This window comes from Orcinus orca, chromosome 9 (assembly GCF_937001465.1).
Source record: "Orcinus orca chromosome 9, mOrcOrc1.1, whole genome shotgun sequence".
Classification (NCBI taxonomy): domain Eukaryota; kingdom Metazoa; phylum Chordata; class Mammalia; order Artiodactyla; family Delphinidae; genus Orcinus; species Orcinus orca.
Window position 1 is genome coordinate 55,761,615 of NC_064567.1, and position 19,690 is coordinate 55,781,304.

The window sequence follows — 19,690 nt, forward strand, 5'->3', positions numbered from 1 at the left end:
ACTACCGTCCCAGTCCAATCAGTTGCAAAATAAAAAGGAAAAGGTTGATTATGTCCATGTAGATGTTCAGGGCAGCAAAAACATACTCTTCAGGGTCCAGGTCAGAATGATGATGGCGCCCTCCCACCATCACCTCCCATCCATCACCAAGTACTTAAAGAAAAGAAAGAAGAATTAGCTACTTAAGTTGTACATTTCTATCAAATAAGTATCCTAAAATTATCTGGAAAAATTATTTCCCATCAGTAAATACATCACAGAGAGTAAATTTGTGGCTATAGATATTATTCTTACAGCCTCAATCATTCATGATGTCCCCAAGTTTATGCTTTATCTATTAAAGCAAGTGTTTCATTCTCCTGAAGCCAGTGGGACCAAATATGTGAGCCTTACTTTCCTTTCCTTCCAAGTCCAGAAAGCTCTGTGCCTTTAGCCAATGATGTAGACCAGGTGGGCAGATTGGACACAGAGAGAAACTACAAAATGCCCTGTGTTTGTGATTTTCCCACGTGTTCTCACTGAAAAAAAGAATGAAAATAAAGATGGTTCCCCAACATTTAGATTCACCCACAGCAATAATTCTGAACTTTCCTTTGGGTGATAGCATTTTTCAAAACTTGACATTGGAGATGGCTTTGTGACGATGTCAGTATTTCAAAATAGAATGAGAAGACTCATATATGGTTAAATAAACCCCAATTAAATGTTTTAGCTCAGCTGCAGTAGGTAAAATTATGAGCTTCTAAAGCATCAAGAAAAAAAGTCAGAGAGCCCTCTCACCCTTGTGTTTGTTGCAAAGTGAGCAGATGTGGGCAGCACAAGTGCATTAGAAGGAGGAAAAGAAAACAAGCTGCTCCTCAGGTCTTTATATCCAGGCTGTAGACTAAGAGTCTAGTGCTGTGAGGCAGAGCCGCATCAGACAGGTCAACCCTGGCATTACAAAGAATTCTTGGGGTTTTAAAGACTCTTTAAAATAATCCATTTTAGAACAACATCCACTACAGGGAAACCTGTCCCAAGTAATTCAGGTATCAGCTCTCCCTGTGTCCTGGTTCCCACTCAGCCTTCTAAGAATGAGGAGAAAGGGAGGAAAGAAACAGGAGGAAAAGAATGGGGCACCTTCTGGGTAGCCTCGTATCAGTTCATGATAGATGTCATCTCATGTAATATGGGAATGATCCAGTTGAGGCAGGTGAGGTTAACAGAGCCTCCAAGAAGGGAAGATCACACTGTAGAAGGTGGCAGAGAAGAGAGTCAAACCCAAGTCTGGGGGTTGCCAAAGCGGCTGCTTCACCTGGACCACTAAGTCCCTTCCCACTTATCCTCCCTCTCCCTATGTCTGATTCCAGTAACTCTGTGGCAGAAAAAGCTAGAATGACCAACCATTCCAGTTTGCCCAGGACTTTTGTGTGTCTTCAGAAACCCCTCAGTCCCAGGGAAATGAGGACAGTTGGTCATCCTTTAAAAAAGGCCTCCAGCAGCTGAGCTTCCAGCCTTGCTCTTAGCCTCCATCTGTCACCCTGGAGTCCTTCTGTGGAAAAGTGCTTTTCTTTCTTCCTCCCCTCCAAGAACCCCTGACTTTATCTTATTTCCTCTTACAAGAGAGATAATGACTCCTAATCATTTCATGTATTGGCGGTTAGGAGTGCACCTCTCAGGTGAGGTTATATGTTTGAAGGCAGACAGGAAAGTGGGAGAGTAAGGTGAGATGGGATCCAGCTGTCTTCCCCCCAACCCCAGGGGAAGAGGGCTCAGGACACCATGCAAGAGACAGACAGCCCACAGGGAAGCCCTGGTCAGGATTAGAAGCCCCAGGAGCATCTGAGGGTTCAATAAGCAATTATCACAAGGTTGTAGGATGCAAAGTTACTATACAACAGTCAATTACTTTCCTATATGCAGCAATGTATAAGTGAAATTGGAAATTAAAAACACAATACCATTCACATTAGCATCCAAAAAACTTAAATGCTTAGGTATAAGTCTAACAAAATATGTACAAGAACTATATGAGGAAAACTATAAATCTCTGATGAATGAGATCAAGGAAGAACTAAATAAATGGAGAGACATTCCATGTTCGTGGATAGGAAGACTCACTATTTACAAAATATTAGTTCTTCCCAACTTGATCTATAGATTCAACACAATCCCAATCAAAATCCCAGCAAGTTATTTTGTGGATATTGACAAACCATATGGAGAGACAAAAGACCCAGAATAGCCAATACAATACTGAAGGAAAAGAACAAAGTTGGAGGACTGATGCTACCAGACAACAAGATTTACTATAAAGCTACAGTAATCAAGATAGTGTGGTATTGGTGAAAAGATTAAACAAATAGATCAACAGGACAGAATAAAGAGCAAAGGCAATACAACGGAGTAAACATAGTCTCTTCAACAAATGGTGCTGAAACAACTGGACATCCACATGCCAAAAACATGAATCTAGACACAGATCTTACACCTTTCACAAAATAACTCATAATGAATCATAGACTTAAATGTAAAACATAAAACTCCTAGAAGATAACATAGGAGAAAACCTAGATGACCTTGGGTGTGGTGATGATTTTTTTAGATATGACACCAAAAGTATGATCCATGAAAGAAAGAGTGGATAAACTAGACTTCATTAAAATTAAAAATGTCTGCTCTGTGAAAGACAGTGTGAAGATAATGATAATACAAGCCACAGACTGGGAGAAAATATTTACAAAAGAAATATCTGATAAAGGACAGTTCTCCTAAATATACAAAGAACTCTTAAAACTCAACAATAAGAAAACAAACAACTTGATTACAAAATGGGCCCAAGAACTTAACAGACACTTCACCAAAGAAGATATACAAATGGCAAGTAAGCATATGAAAAGATGCTCTACATCATATATCATCAGGGAAATGCAAACTAAAATTACAATAAGGGCTTCCCTGGTGGCGCAGTGGTTGAGAGTCCGCCTGCCGATGCAGGGAACACAGGTTCGTGCCCCGGTCCAGGAAGATCCCACATGCCACGGAGCGGCTGGGCCCGTGAGCCATGGCCACTGAGCCTGTGCGTCCGGAGCCTGTGCTTCGCAACGGGAGAGGCCACAACAGTGAGAGGCCGGCGCACCACAAAAAAAAAAAAAAAAAAAAATTACAGTAAGATACCACTACACACCTATTAGAATGGCCAAATTCTGGAACACTGACAATACCAAATGCTGGTGAGGACATGGAGCAACAGGAACTCTCATACACTGCTAGTGAGAATACAAAGTATTACAACCACTTTGGAATACAGTCTTACAAAACTAAACATACCCTTACTGTATGATCCAGTGAACATGCTCCTTGGTATCTACCCAAAGGAGTTGAAATCATCTGTCCGCACAAAAACCTGCACATGGATGTTTATAGCAGATTTATTCATAATTGCCAAAACTTGGGAGCAAACAAGATTCACCTCAGTAGGTGAATGAATAAATTAACTGTGGTGGTGGAATATTATATCAAGATGGTGGGATATTATTCAACACTAAAAAGAAATGACCTACCAAGCCATGAAAAGACATGGAGGAATCTTAAGTGCAAATACTAAGTAAAAGAAGCCAATTTGAAAAGGCTTAATATTGTATGATTCCTACTCTATGACATTCTGGAAAAGGCAAAACTTGGAAACAGTAAGAAAATTAGTGGTTGCCAGGGGTTGGGGATGGGGAGGGATCAACTGGTAGAACAAAGAGGATTTTTTGAGCAGTGAAAATATTCTGTATGATATTACAATGATGGACACATATCATTATACATTTGTCCAAACCCATAGAATGTACAACACCAAGAGTGAGCCTTAATGTAGACTACGGACTTTGGGTGATTATGATATGTCAATGTAGGTTCATCCATTGTAATAAATGTACCACTTTGGTGGGGGATATTGATAATGGGGAAGGCCATGCGTGTATGGAGGCTGGAGTATATGGGAAATCTCTGTACTCTTCTTTTGGTTTTACTAAGAACCTAAAACTGCTCTAAAAAGAATTGTCTTTATAAAAAATAAAAAGGAGGAGGAGGAGGACAAGAAGACAGAGGAAGGAGCAAGTGACCTGGGGAGCTTTCCAGTAAATTACTGACTCCACTTGACTCCAGGCCTAGCAGAGGGCTTAGGGCCCCATCAATGCACATACCATACTCTTTGTCAAAGAAAGGGAGAAATGCGCTTACGAGTGAGAAGATCACAGTACCAAGTCCAGCATACAATAGATGCAACCACTGCAAAAAGAAAGGAAACAACTGTATATTAAGAGTAAGACTTGGAACAACTCAGGGGATCACTTAGGTCACTGCTGTTAGATAAGATATTAAGAAAGTCAAAGCTGTGGAGAGAATCTTTTCTTGAACATAGTGAACAGCATCCACTCAATTCCATTCAGCAAGCCCCATCCACATAGTTCTTCAAGAGAATGTGCCCTCCCCTCAGCTCAGGGAACATAGTGACTCTCACACAGCCTTGCTAGAGCTGATTGACAAGAGGTGGATGATAACACTCCAACAGCAGTGAATCTCTTGACCGACCAAGAGCCTCTTCCCTGTGACCAGGATCAAACAGATGCTCTAGGCCAGTCAGAAATCAATTCTCAGGATAGAGGAATCCAGGCGGCAGTTCTATCATTAGCTAGTGCTGGAGATATTACTACACAAGCAGAGATGGCCAATCACCTCAGTTCAAGAAAGGGAGGTGGGGTTTCCTTTTCCATGAATTCTGGCTCTTCTTCCCACCTAGGAGCTCCATGAGAGTCTCTGGGTCTTTGCCTTGACCTAGTCTGAGGGGTGTGTGTTCCTTGCAACCAGAACAACCCTGATCAGAATATGTGACAAATTGGCCTAAATGCCAAAGGATTTGGCTGTAGAAGAGCAAAAGGAAGTGGTGTATAACATCTGAGAAGCATAATGGCGTTCACTCTTTAGGAGGAGAAAGCTAGTCCTAGAGGCATGGGGAGCACTCTGCTAACCAGGGAACGTTCTTGAGGAAAGAGAGAAATCAGGAGTCAGCGACACAGAAAGGGAGGCACAGTGTTTCCAGACTGAGCTAGGTGTAAGAAAACAGCTGACAACTGGAGTCTGAAGGATTCAAAATTGCCAGAGTCCAGCAAGGTTGGACATACTTAGAACAAGGGTCTGTCAGTGGTTCACCCCAAGATCCTCTGAGGGGAGGGCAGCTGTCGCCTAGGGTCGGAGCTCAATCTTCATGCCCAGACCTCCTGTCAGTGGTCCCCTACCACAACTGGTGCAGCAGGTGGCCTCACAGACCTCCAGCTACAGGGAGGGGCATGTAACTGACCAGGGTCCGGTGGCTGTGTGGTGCAACCCACTGTAGTTTGCTCCTGGGTCACGCTTCACCGTCTCAGGTGGGGGCAGCAGGACCTTCCTGGGAGACCCCGGACTGCTGTAATGGTCCACGTTAGCTCCAGGAGCCCCTGACGGCACCACATCCAGAGTGCTCCCACCTTCCTTCCCTCTCCTGAACCTGGGGTCACATATGCTGTCGTGGTCTGACAGCTCTCCCAGCCTTCGTTGCCGCCACACTTTTCTCCCACAGACATTTCTCCTATCACAGTCCTTGCAAGTTTCACCCATCTGGTGTCTGCTTCTCAGAGGATCCAGACCAACAACACAACCAGCACTTCACCCTATATTCTAACAATTCTCTGAGGTTTACAAAGGGGATCCCACTTACATATGATCGTATGAAGATTAAGAGAATTCCATAGATAATAAGTACGAAGAGTAAAACAAACAGCATTCCATTTAGCAAGGTGAAACCGCACTGAGGAAACAACACAAAACCAATTAAATTATCATCCATAAGCAATTTCAAGGTGTTTAGAGATGCATCGTGTACCCGCTAGACAGAAACTGGCCCATTTGCTAATCATTTCCCCTGGCTAATCCCAAGAACCATGGAAATCCATTAGCCCCTAAGCACTGAAAAATGCTACATAAAAAGTGTTGTATTTCTTCAGGAGGGAGAAAAGGGTAGGATATGGATGAAATAACAGGAGCCACAAATTGATAATTTTTGAAACTAGGTAATGGGCACATGGGAGTTTATTAAAGTATTCTACTTTGTATCTATATAAAATTTTCCCTAATAAAAAATGTACTGAATAAGCAGGATGTAAATTTGTAAGTATAGTATGGTCATAATCATTCATATTTTTAAAAGCATATGCATAGACTACATTAATGGAATTAAATAGACAAAGATGTTAACTGGGTACCTTTTTCACATTTGTATGTATATATTTCAATAAAAATACATATACTAAGCTTTCAAAAATTACTATTAATTATTCTTTTGTAATCTTAAAATTTATTAATATGCTTTTTGGTTTTGCTTCTATAAATCAGTAACCAAGTCAGCCTAGGGAAGATTAGAATTTTTTTTAAAGAAAGAGGAATATTCATCTTCTGGCCTGAAAAAAGAATGGATTAGGAAGCAAAAGAATCCAAGGTATTTTCTTGCAAGAGTGTTTTCCTAATTCCTCTATTTTTCCTATTTCACTCCCTACCCTTACCACACCAAGAGAATAATCTACCAGGTCACCGAGTCTGGTTCTCAGGCCGGAAGCATCAGCAGCGCCTGGGAAATGTAAATTATCGGCCCCCATGCCAGACATTGTGAAGCAGCAACTCCAGGAGGAGTGAATTCTGTGTTCCACACGCTCTCCGGGTGACTCTGATGCCTGCTAAGAAAGTTTGTCTAGAGCTGTGCTTTCAATACACTTGGCCACTGAGCACTGGAAATGCAGTTAGTTCAAACTGAGATTGCTGCAAGTATAAAATACACACTGGGTTTGAATTTCGAAATAAAGAATGTAAGGTATCTCATTAATATTTTCGCTATACTGATTACATGTCGAAATGATAACACTTCACATATACTGGGTTAAATGAAATATATTATTAAAACTAATTTTACCTGTCTCCTTTTACTTTTTAAACATGGTTACTAGGAAAGCCAGAAGCCTGAAGGCAAGGACTCCATGGAGGTGAGGCCCACAGAAAGCCGAGAGCCCGAGGGAGGAGGGAGCAGAATGGGTCAGGAGGGGCAAAGAAACATATTCACACACTCCCTTATGACAGAAATCTGCTTCAATAATACGTACTTTTGTTTGAAGAGCAAATAAAGTGAGTGATATCGTCACTAGAGCGGTTCCTGCCGTTGCCCATAACACTTCCTCGGCATTATAGAAACTAAAACCAGAGACTGTGATTATTGTTCACATAACATTCAAAGAAAAGCACACACACACACACAAATGTGTATCAAAGACTTACACTGACACGGTTCCTAGCAGCAGACCTTGAAGTATTGTCTAGAAACAAAAATCACAATAAATCAGAAGCCTGAATCCCAAGGCCAAAATCCAGAAGAGATGCTTTGAGGTTTGTGCATTCTGGCAGGGTCTAGTGAGCTATTGGGAATATGTATGATCCCAGCGCACAAAGCTACAGGCTATGAATATGGGAAATAAATAACGGAAACAAACATTTCCTTATCGTTCTCCCCAAGACTGACAGAAAAAATTATTTCATGTGTAAATATTTCTTAGAACACAATAGTAACTTTCAACATATTCAGCGACTTAAATATGTATTAATTAGGAATGTGGAAACCAAGGTAAAAGCTTTATCTGTAGACCATATTGTCATTAATCAAATAGGGCCATCCACACAGAATCTTAACATTTTATCAGAGCAGGATATGCTATTTCTACTGATGCTCCACCAAAGGTTTCTGTACTGACCTTTCCCATAGTGCTTGGATGAGAATAAAATACTTCAAACCTCAGACTTGGAATGAGGATTGAGACCTCTACCAGGGGATGAGCTGGAGGACACACCTACAAAGCATGGAGCTGCACTGGTAGGTGCCAATCCAGGGCTCTGAAGAGGGCTGCACTGGGGCTGCATTGGGTCTGTATGGGGGCTTTATGGGGGCTGGAGGGTTCCCATGGTCCAAATGGAGCCAGGGATGGGGCAGTGAGGGAGAGAGGGAGGGGATGAGAGCCAGAAGGCAGTCAAGCTGGAGGATGAGACCAAAAAGGCTATGAGGATGTGCCCAGGCCCACAGTCAGGCTCCAGGACAGCCAGCAGGCCAGTGAGAACTACAGTCAGCAGTGGCTGCAGGGCCTGAGGACATTCCCCAGCTGGTAGTATGCTCCATCAGAGACAGATCCAGAGACTAGCTGGTCCATGGCAAGAGCCAGGAAAGAACCTTCTAGTCTCTGGGAGTAAATGTGAGGACACATCCTATCCTCAGTGCTAGGACTGCCTGAGAGGCTTTGAACTTCGTCAGCTGGCTAATGACGTCCAGGATTGGAGACTGGAAAAGAACCGGAGTCCCGGGAGTCCCGGATTGCCTCTCTGGATCTCCCAAACCCAGTGGGTAAGCCTGATTCTCTACTTTGTTCAACGGACCAAAGTAAGCTGTCTTTATTGACCTTACAGGTTTTTTTTTTTAAGTGCACCTATTCCACGTACACATGATATTTTAACAATGTACTTGCTTTCGACCTTCCCTTTTATAATATTTCTTCTCTTAGGCTGTTACCAGCTTAGAAATAAATAGCAAAACCTTGGCGATGAGAGCTTCCTTTGAGATCAATAACTTTGATCTCTTCTTGAAATAAACATTAGAACTATTGAAAAAGTTAAAAGAAAACATCCAAAAATTTCTGGAAAAATACCTCTCCCCGTCCCATCGTCTCTTCCACAGGATTCCCAGTGTCTTTCTATGTCTGGCTTTTAACTCCCACCCCTTCTGAGTGTGGTCTCTGCTGTTAAGTGGAGGAACTGGGAGACTCTACTCGCTCACCTGGACAATGAGCAGTGTATCCACACCAACTAAGAAAGGCCCTTCAATGCTCCGTCAGCTGAAGAAATGCCCAAATGTGGGTATCAAAGGGACAGTCTTCTCCAGCGTCATGAGGAAACTGTTCTTCCCGACATATAATTCACACTGGACGCTGTGTGGTACCCACAGAGAACCTCATCCTTGGCCGTGTGTCCTTGCTCACGTTGACCACCAGGAGGCGCAGATCCAAATCTAGGCTCATCACACTCAAATGCGTGGAACTATGCATTTTGCGCACGAATCTCACCTCTGGCTTTATTTTCCTTCCATCAGATTTCCCCACCAATTTATCTTATCTTCTTATATTTTGCATATATATATATATATATATATATATATATATACTTTTTTTTTTTTTTTTTTTTTTTTTTTTGCGGTACGCGGGCCTCTCATTGTTGTGGCCTCTACCGTTGCGGAGCACAGGCTCCGGACGCGCAGGCTCAGCGGCCATGGCTCACGGGCCCAGCCGCTCCTCGGCATGTGGGATCTTCCCGGACCAGGGCACGAACCCGTGTCCCCTGCATCGGCAGGTGGACTCTCAACCACTGCGCCATCAGGGAAGGCCTATTTTGCATATTTTATAAGCTACCTCAACTCTGATATGGAACCAGGTGAGGAACAAGTGAATTGGTAAGTAAATCTTCACAGGGAAGGGTGGTCAGCAGTTCATGGGAGCAATCGCAAAGAATCTGACTTTCTTTCCAGAACACTAAATCATACTGAGATTCTGTTCTGGGTTTTCCTAAGAGGAGCAAATACTATTGTCAGTGAGTTTCAGAGAGTCCACTGCTTCCAGGAGGCAAGAGGTTTGGCTTGACTGGTATAAACATTAATAAACAGAAACCTCAATTGCAATAGAGTCAGGACACATTGAAATAGAAATAAAATAAATTTTACAAAAATAAGGAAAATTACATTTCTTGCACACAATTTGTGAACTCACTCTCCACAGCAAAATGTGTTTTTTGTCTCTGACAGAGGACAGTCAGGTTAACTGTTCCTGAAATGTAGCCCAGACTCCAGAGTGGGCCTCTCAGAAGCAAGTTTGCTGGCACAGAGGAGTAGCCCATGGTCTCCAAATTCTCTAGTTTGTTAAAAGGGTGTGGATTCCAGGTCATAAGTAAGTTTATGACTTCAAAATTCATCCAAGAGAATGTCTCACAAATAATTTCTATCTGTATTATTCCACAGAAATATTTTCCACAATAAATGGAATTAATTTAATAATGTGATGAAAATATATTTCAGAGATGAACGACAACGGATGCTAATGAGGTTTACTTACAAATAATCCCAGAAGAATGTAATTCGCAGGCACCTGGCGGCGGAGCTTCCCACGGCAAGCAAGTATAATAAATACAACAAAAAATGCTGGCCTGGGGATAATTTAAAACCATGTGTTATTTGCTTATATCATATGATATATTATAGGTAGATAGATATAGAGATGTATTATCTGATAATAAGTATTATAAAGTAAACAAAAATGTAGATTATTACCTTTACCTCTTTTTTTTTTTTTTTGCTTTTAAAATTAACTTTTCTCATTGCCATCCATACACAGCTTGTGGGTTCTTTTTTCAAATTTTTTATTTTGAAATACTTGTAGATTCACAGGAAACTGCAAGGGAACAGAGGTCCTGTGTAACCTTTGCTCAGTTTCCCCCCATATTACATATTTAAAGTAGAATACCCAAACCAGTAATGTAACATTGGTACAGCATGTATATACGTAATGCTATGTCATAGACCTATGATGCAAATCTATGTGCAGATCCATGTAACCAGCACCACAATCAAGATGTGGAACTATCTCATCATTAAGATATCCTACCATCCCATTATGGTAACACACACACACACGCGCTCGCACACACACACACACACACACACACACCCCTAACTCCCAGCAACCACTAATTTGCTTATTTTCCATCTTTATAATTTTGTCATTTCAAGAATGTTATACCTTGGGACTTCCCTGGTGGCGCAGTGTTTAAGAATTCACCTGCCAATGCAAGGGACATGGGTTCAAGCCCCGGTCCAGGAAGATCCCACATGCTGAGGAGCAACTAAGCCCGTGCGCCACAACTACTGAGCCTGTGCTCTACAGCCCGCGAGCCACAGTTACTGAGCCTGCATGCCACAGCTACTGAAACCTATGTGCCTAGAGCCCGTGCTCTGCAACAAGAGAAGCCACCGCAATGAGAAGCCCACGCACCACAATGATGAGTAGCCCCAACTTGCCGCAACTACAGAAAGCCCACGTGTAGCAACAAAGACCCAACACAGCCAAAAATTAATTAATTAATTAATTTAAAAAAAGAATGTTATACCTTTACCTAATTTTTAATAAGGACATCAATCAATAGCTAGTGGAAGAAACTTTTAATTTAATCCAATAATACTTACAAGAGTGCGTAGGTGAACCAGGGATTCTTGACCACCCAAACTCTTAAAGCCTTCCTGGTTAAAAAAATAATAGTTTTACACAATAAGTAGCTTATTTTGCTAACTAGTGTAATATTTAAGTAGACGTTAAACAATCTCATGAGAAGAAAGGGGGGAAACCCTAAATGGTTGACAATGACAGATGGGAAAGGAAACAGTAAAACATAAAACTGTATCTTGCTTCTTAAAATAGATTCACAAAAAAGCACAGTCTTAAGTTGTAAGTGAAATTTGGATAAATGCAAATGTCCTAGTGAAGTTTTAATTTTAAAAAATACTGAGATTGATATGTACCCAAAGCAAAAGTAATCAAATTCTCATATGTTTGTTTGTAAACACAGATTTTCAAAGGATGGGTTTAAGCCGTGACGGATCATAGTCCCTGAAATAATTTCTGCATTTAACAGAGCTCCAGCCTCCAAGGCCTCCATAGTCTCACCTTTCTTCCTTTACCCAATTTTATCTGTGGAAATAGCTTGGCGAAAATAAAAAAGAAAATAGTGCCCAAAATAAGGGAAAATTCTTAGCTTAGGAAGTTAAACTCCAGAAATCTACCAACACCTTCGTCTAGAAGTTGCCTCAGAAAAACAAAGCGACAGAAATATTATATCCTATGAATGATTAAGGAAAAATAGATAATCTTTTAATGATAAAAATTAAATTGAGCTATTCAGTGAGAATTAATATGGGCAGCTTAATACTTAATTTACATCAGTAATAAAGACTTACCAGAAAAGAAACAGACTGATGATTGCCCCAGTGATCAGCAGCTGAACTGACAGGAGGAAGAACACTTTTACGATGAAAGCTGAGGAGACAGAAAGCTTATTTTTATGACACGATATTCAAAAGTAAAAATATAAATGTAATTACCTATTTTTGACACTTAATGAAAGAAAATTTTCCTCTGATTTTTTTGATGATAGGAAAGGGAGTGCTAATTTAGAGTTGGCCAATAGAGTTACAACAATACAGCTCTGCAGAACTCTCGGAAAAGACTCAGTCCAGACTGTTAGAGGCATTTTATTGAAGATCTGAGGGTTTATCCATGAAAGCCCCCAAATTTTAAAGACCAAACTCAGGGATTTAATTCCTTATTATGGACACCCCATCCTCCTTAGGACCAAAAGTGACCTGAAAGTCTCAGAATGTTGCAAACCCATCATTAGGGATTCAGCTGCACCCCTGCATAGATGGAGCCCAGTGATGCCCTCAGAACTACCGAGGGAGAGGGCGTTTACCCCTCTGCAGAGGGACTTGGGCTGCAGGGAGTTTGCAGAGCTTCTCCACCACTTTTCTCTCTATCCTCCCTGCCTTTAGCAACTCCCTTCCCTCCTGCTTGTGCAGAAACTTGATAACCTGACGAATTGTTAAGTATGACCAAGGAGTTCCAAGACAATAGCATGCCAAAGCAGAGTGCAGAGCATGTTGGCATCTCTGTTTGCTTACTTCCAGCTGACTACACAGGTTTTCCTGGAGCCCTTGGAATATGACACCAGTGATGACCATTTACTTTTTTGTGGCCTTATCCCAGTTCTAAAAGAAAAAAAAAGAAAGAATGCTGCTTAAAGTTGACTTATAGGATTGTCAACTGTGTCCTTCTGCTGGGCAGTTTCTGTGCATTTGAAGTGTAACAACAAAGAAATAGGACTGAGCTATCTTAATAAAAATGCCAGAACATATGTGTGCTGCCTACATTAAAATATCCACTTACTTAACATTAAATTCACATCTAGTATGTATCAAGGACTGTGAGGGAATAGATGTTAAATGTGGTCCAGCCACATAAGACTAGACATATAGATCAACGAAGCAGAATTGAGAGCCCTAAAATAGTCCCTTACATTTGTGGTCAATCCTACAAATATGGTCAATTGATTTCTAACAAACATACTAGAAAAATTCAATGGAGAAAGATGAGTCTTTTCAACAACTTGTGCTGGGACAATTGGACATACACGTATAAAATGATGAATTTGGGCCCCTTTCTCATATCATACATACACAAAAGTTAACTAGTTAAACATGGATCATAGACATAAACCTAAGATATAATTCTTGGAAGAAAGCATAGGTGTAAATCTTTGTGAGCATGGATTAGGCAATGATTTTTTTAGATATGATACCTAAAACACAAGCAAAGAAAAAAAAAACAAATAAATTGATTTCATCAAAAGTAAAAGCTTTGTGCTTCAAATGACACCTTCAGAAAGTAAAAGAAAACCCACAAACTGGCAGAAAATATTTGCGTATCATGTATCTGAAAAGGGATCTAATACATAAAGAACACTTACAATCCAATTACAAGAAGACAAGTAAGAATTTAAATTGGGCAAAACCTGTGGAGTGCCCTCCCACATTGACGCTGGGCTTGGCCACATGACATGTTGGCCAGTGAGACATTAGCACTGGTTTGATTAATAGAGACTTGATAAATGCTTACACACTGGGGCTTGTCCATCTGGTCTACCTCTTCTTCGGACCCAGCCCCATGTGATGAGAAACTCAAGCCACAAGAAAAGAGCCAACAACCAACACAAACTGCCATCCATGTCAGGGAGTCATAATGGCCATTGCAGCCTCAGCTGCCAAATAAGAGCTCCAGAAGGCCTCTTTCCAGCCACAAGGTAGAGGGTGAGGGCCACAGGGAGACAGCAATGAGATTCAAAGTTCACAGTCCATCTTCAAGTTGTCCAGGTCCTAAGAAGGCATAAAGGTGGCAGAGTGTTCACCGGGGACCTAAGCATTTGCCTTGAATTGCCTACCTTCCAACTTCGTATTTCATGAAAGAAAAAAAATTCTCATTTATTTAAGCCACAGTTTTTCGGACTTCTGTTACAGCTGAATGTATTTCCTATACAGAATTAATATGTAGGGCTCTGAATTAGTATTGTTTAAAACTTAAGCCAATATCATGGTATCATCTTGTATGTAGGCAAGAACGTTCAATGACTAATTCACGTTTCCTAAGAAAACCACAAGTTATTCACCATAATATGTGTATCATGAATTTATGAATGCCCTGGAAAACTTGGGGACCATCTGTTATTGCAGCCCTATGTCATGTTTCATGGTAAAGCATGACTGGGAAAAAACTAAAAGCAAAATTAAATCCTACAATCCACCCTGTGTAAACATTTTAAGAGAACTTTTCTCTTCTGAAAAGGTCATTTCTTTATTCTCACCTCTGCGGATAGCTGCTTCTGAGAATGGGCCAGATAAAGGATTGCTGTCCTCTGTGGTGGTCTCTGCTGAAATTTCTACCACATAGGTATCCCCTCGCTCACCAGCTTTGGAGTGTGGATTCCCATGAGTTTGTTGTGGCCCATGAGTTGAAGATGAAATTCCGTAGGACCGAGCAGACTTGCTCTGGATAGTATCATCTACTGCTTTCCGAACCAGATGTTGATGATCTCCAGAACTAAAGTCTATTGGTTCACTGACCTCCAAGTCCATTTTCCTAGAAAGGGAAAATTGTTATTCAGGTCCTTATGATCATACCACTACAACCTTAGCATCTTCATAACATTAGATGATTTTTTTTCTTAATTTCAATTCCTTGGTTCAGTACTTCCCAAGTCAGTGCTCAACACATATTTGTTGAATGAATGATGAACAAATACTTTTTTTTTTTTTTTTTTTTTACAGTACGTGGGCCTCTCACTATTGTGGCCTCTCCCATTGCGGAGCACAGGCTCTGGACGCGCAGGCTCAGCGGCCATGGCTCACGGGCCCAGCTGCTCCGCGGCCTGTGGGATCCTCCCAGACCGGGGCACGAACCCGCATCCCATGCATCGGCAGGCGGACTGTCAACCACTGCACCACCAGGGAAGCCCACAAATACTTTTAATATGAGACCTGCAGAGTATAATAACTTCTATCCTATTATGAAATTAATGTTTATGAATTCATTCTGCAAGGAGTTAATAAACTCCCTCTTGTGTGGAGCTGCCCTTGTCACCTTTGCCCTCAAAGAGCTTACATTTTGGGAGAGAAGATAATCAAATAAGCAATAATATAAAAGGCAGTATAAGCAGGGCCAGAAGCAATGGAGGATGTTATGAGAGCAGAAAAGTCTGGGAGAAGATGCAGGGAGTAGAAAAGGTTGTCCAAACCTTCCAGAGAAAGTGAGGTTTAAGCCAAGGCTGGAAGATGAAGAGGAGTTAGTCAGGTGAAGAGGTAGGGAAAGGTTTTCTCAGGCAGAGGAATCAGCCTGGACCAGGACTGGAGGAAGCAGAGAGGGCAGGCTCCAGAAACTGAAAGAAGTTCATGTGGCTGGAGTAGGGAGTTCAAAGGGGAAAGCAGAGTGAGTTTAGACAGGAGAGTAGTGGGGGCCAGTCACTGCAGGGCTGGCAAGCCAAGTTCACCCCAAGCCATGACTGAATAGTGGTCCCCCAAAGATGTCCACATCCTCATCCCTGAACCTGGGAACGTGTTACTCCATATGGCAAAAGCAACATTGCCGATGTGATGAAGTTAGGGACTCTGAGGTGGGAATATGATCCTGGACCAACTGGATGGGCCCAGTCGAATCACAAGGGTCCTTATGACCATACTTATAAGAGGCAGGAGGATCAGCATCAGAGAAGATGTGACAAGAGAAACATAGGGCAGAGTGATACAGTGGCTGTTTTTGAGGATGGAGGAAGAGGCCATGAGCCAAGAAATGCGGGAGGCCTGTAGAAGTCGGAAAAGGTAAGCAATGGGGCTTCCCTGGTGGCGCAGTGGTTGAGAGTCCGCCTGCCGATGCAGGGGACGCGGGTTCGTGCCCCAGTCCGGGAAGATCCCACATGCCGCGGAGCAGCTGGGCCCGTGAGCCACGGCTGCTGAGCCTGCGCGTCCGGAGCCTGTGCTCTGCAACGGGAGAGGCCACGGCAGTGAGAGGCCCGCGTACCGCGCCCCCCCCCCAGAAAAGGTAAGGAAATGTATTCTCCCCTAGAGCTTCCAGAACAGAATACAGCCCTGCTGACACCTTGATTTTAGCCCACTGAGACTGATTTCGGACTTCTGACTTCCAGAGCTGTAAGATAATAAATTTGTGTTGTGTTAAGGTGTTACATTTGTAGTAATTTTTTACAGCAGCAATGAATAATTAATACAATGGGGAATCACTGAAGGTCTTCCAGTGGGAGGCCATGGGGATCTGACTAGAAAGATTACACGAGGCACGAGTGTGGAAAATGGGCCAGAGTAAGCAAAAGTGGAAGCAAAGAGGCCAGAAATCCAGGTAAGAGATTATGATGAGCTTTGCCCCAGCGCTTTGCAGCAGAACATAGTTCTCAGAAAACCAGTACCAAGCAGACCAAAAATGGCAAAGAAAAAGGACCCCGTTAACCTCCTGGGGACATGAAGACTCAGGGAAGCCCCTGCTACTGACCTCCTGTCCCACAAAGAGAGCCATGGAGGAGTCTGAGGAGATTGCTGAGATGGCAAGGGCTTGGACAAACTGAGGACCAGCTGGGAATGGCGTCTGAAGAAGGTCTGAACAAGATACCACACGCCTGGGGATGCAGACGCTGTTTTATAAAATTGCCCCGTACTCCTCAAATTAATCTCTAAATTTTACAAAACTTATGGAGTTTTTAATTCAGCACTTGAAAACGTAACTCATCAGAAAGAGCAAATGTGTGAGAATAATCAAGACAAAAATTGAAAGAGAAGGATTATGGGGAAGAGGGAGAATAGTGATATACCTAATCAGAGACCAAAATATAATTAAGCTAAATAATTAAAAGTGTGGTGCTGGCAGGGCAACCAATAAATGGATCAACGGGATGGACGAGATTCAAGAAATAGACTCATATATATAATAAGAGATTAATATTTGGTAAAGGTGGCATTTCTATTGTCTCATGGTGTTGGAACAATTAGCTATGCTTGGAAAAGAAAGTTTAATAGTTATTTCACATCTTTTACAAAAATGCCTTGCAGATGAATTAAAGATATTATCATACATATTAATAGCCATAGAAGAAAATATCAATGAACATTTGTGTAAGCCTTTGTAAGAATGATACCATGTAACAAATTCTTGCCAGATTTGGGGTACAGGAATACTTTAAACATCATCATAAAAAGATAGCAATAAATCTGAAATGCAAAATTCTGAAAATAAAATTTGCAATATTATAATGTAAAAAGAACTTTTTTAACAAGGAAAAGATGAGCAACTCAATAGAAAGATGAGAAAGGAGCATAAATAGGCAATTCATAAAGAAAATTTAAATGGTAATTTAAATCAACTTTTCAATTTAAATCAACTTAGGAGACCACATCTCATAAATAACCAAGGAAAAGAAAAACAATCATGAAATGTCTTTTTTTGTTGTTTGTTTTGCATAAAAGACTGGCAAAAACTAAAAAGAATTCTCAGAGTTGCAAGGGTGTGGAGAAATGGATAAGCCAGGACCACATTATGACTTGTAGGGGCCTTACACACATTTGCCTTCATGGGTCCCATCTCCATAATAAAATATGAAAAAGCACATTTTATGGCTTCATTAGTATAAAAAATATAATCCAGGCTGGATTCAGTGTATATTATATATTCATTATTATTATATTCGGTTTTTTCTTCTGATTTTAAAAGAAATTAAGAAGTTTTCATGACCCCTAAAACTATTCTGGGCCCTAGGCAACATGCCTTCTGTGTCCAGTGGCTAAGTCAGCCCTGAGATAACTTCACGGGAGGCGGCAGGTGTGTGAACTTTTTTGGGTGAGTAATCTGGCAACATCAATCGTTAGACCCAACAGTTTCATTTTAAGGAATTTATCCCATAAAACTACTCACACAAATAGGCAACAATACACGTGTAAGGAAGTTCATTACATCATTCATTGTTTGTAACTGCAAAAAATTTAAAACAGGCTAAATATCCAACATCAGAGGAATGGGTTATCTCTATCACAGCAGAATTGTATGAATTTTTATAATGAGCATTTATTATTTATATTAAAAATATATTTACATTTTGAAGAGTAAAATAATTATTTCTTTTTTTGATAAAATCTGGAACTCCTCTGAGGAAAGCCGTCTTCACACACAGCTGAGAAGCATTAAAAGATACTCAAGCAACCAAGTTGGTTTCTTCCCCAGCCGTCCTGCAAATCAGAAGGGGGAGAGGCAACAAGATTTTAGAGTGCTCAAAACCAAAACCAAAGAAACAAAAATCAAAGACAGCTGAGTTTTCCTTATAAAACTAGAGTTGGCAAATGCCTGAATCACAAAATGTGGCTTTCACCTGGTCCTCAAAAAGCTTTCCCAGCTCCTAAGCCAGCAGTCGTCTAAAGGACAGGTAGGCACAGGCAAGGGTACTGAGAAGCAAAGTTCTAAGCGACAGTTAGGGGAGTGGCAGTTGGAGGACAGGGTGGGCCAGGGACCCCACTGCCTAGGAGAGGGCCTCTGAGTCAAGTCCCTCCGCTGAGCCTCATAATGGTCATTCACAGCCAATGCACATGGTTCTCAGTCTCAGGGGGGCCCTATGCCAGCATCTCCAAACTGACTCCATGTCAGGGAGTGTCCCGAAGCCTTAGCAGAAAGTCTTCCAGAGGACATGGTGTCTTCCTCACCATGTCATCACCTTCTCTCAAGCAGAAGGAAGACGCTTATGAAACTCCACCAGGGATCCTGCACAATTATTTCAAATAAGACTCGTTTATGATAAAGTTGGCTTTTTTAAAATAATTTTTTAAAAATTTATTTATTTTTGGCTGCACTGGGTATTTCTTGCTGCACACGGGCTTTTTCTAGTCGCAGTGAGCTGGGGTACTCTTCGCTGCGGTGCGCGGGCTTCTCATTGTGGCAGCTTCTCTTATTGCGGAGCATGGGATCTAGGCGCGGCGCGCGGGCTTCAGTAGTTGTGGCTCACGGGCTCTAGAGCGCAGGCTCAGTAGTTGTGGCGCATGGGCTTAGTTGCTCTGCGGCATGTGGGATCTTCCCGGACCAGGGCTCAAACCCGTGTCCCCTGCACTGGCAGACATTCTTAACCACTGCGCCACCAGGAGCACCCCGGCATTGGTTTTTCTGGTGGATGATGATGTCGTTGGTGACCGCCATGATACAGGGAGATGCCTACTTGGGCTGCAGGCCAGTGAGGAGCCGCGGAGAGCTGATTCGGGCTGCTTGGTGAGAGAAGTCAGACGACGAGGTGGGGGGCAGTGAGGAGGGGAATGGGAGCAGGCACTTGTCCTGAGTGGAGGCTGTTCATTCAGCTGACAACGGGCTGACTGATGTATTAACCCACACATTAGACTGCTAATTAGCGCCTGCTTACCAAGTGCAAGGTGTGGGGAGGTAGAAGAAACCCAAAGAGGAAACAGGCAAACTTCCTTTCC

General features: G+C 42.0%; 1 protein-coding gene across 1 annotated transcript; it reads right to left on the bottom strand.

The window, feature by feature from the left end:
* On the bottom strand, positions 1-14,812 carry LOC101273507 (protein lifeguard 2). The gene is given in 10 exon segments (XM_033420508.2): positions 1-138; positions 141-153; positions 4,210-4,257; positions 5,723-5,812; positions 7,155-7,242; positions 7,327-7,364; positions 10,191-10,281; positions 11,318-11,371; positions 12,086-12,164; positions 14,542-14,812. Coding segments are annotated over 10 exon segments (909 nt in total). The 3' UTR covers position 1.
* Between the last annotated feature and the right edge of the window lie 4,878 nt (positions 14,813-19,690).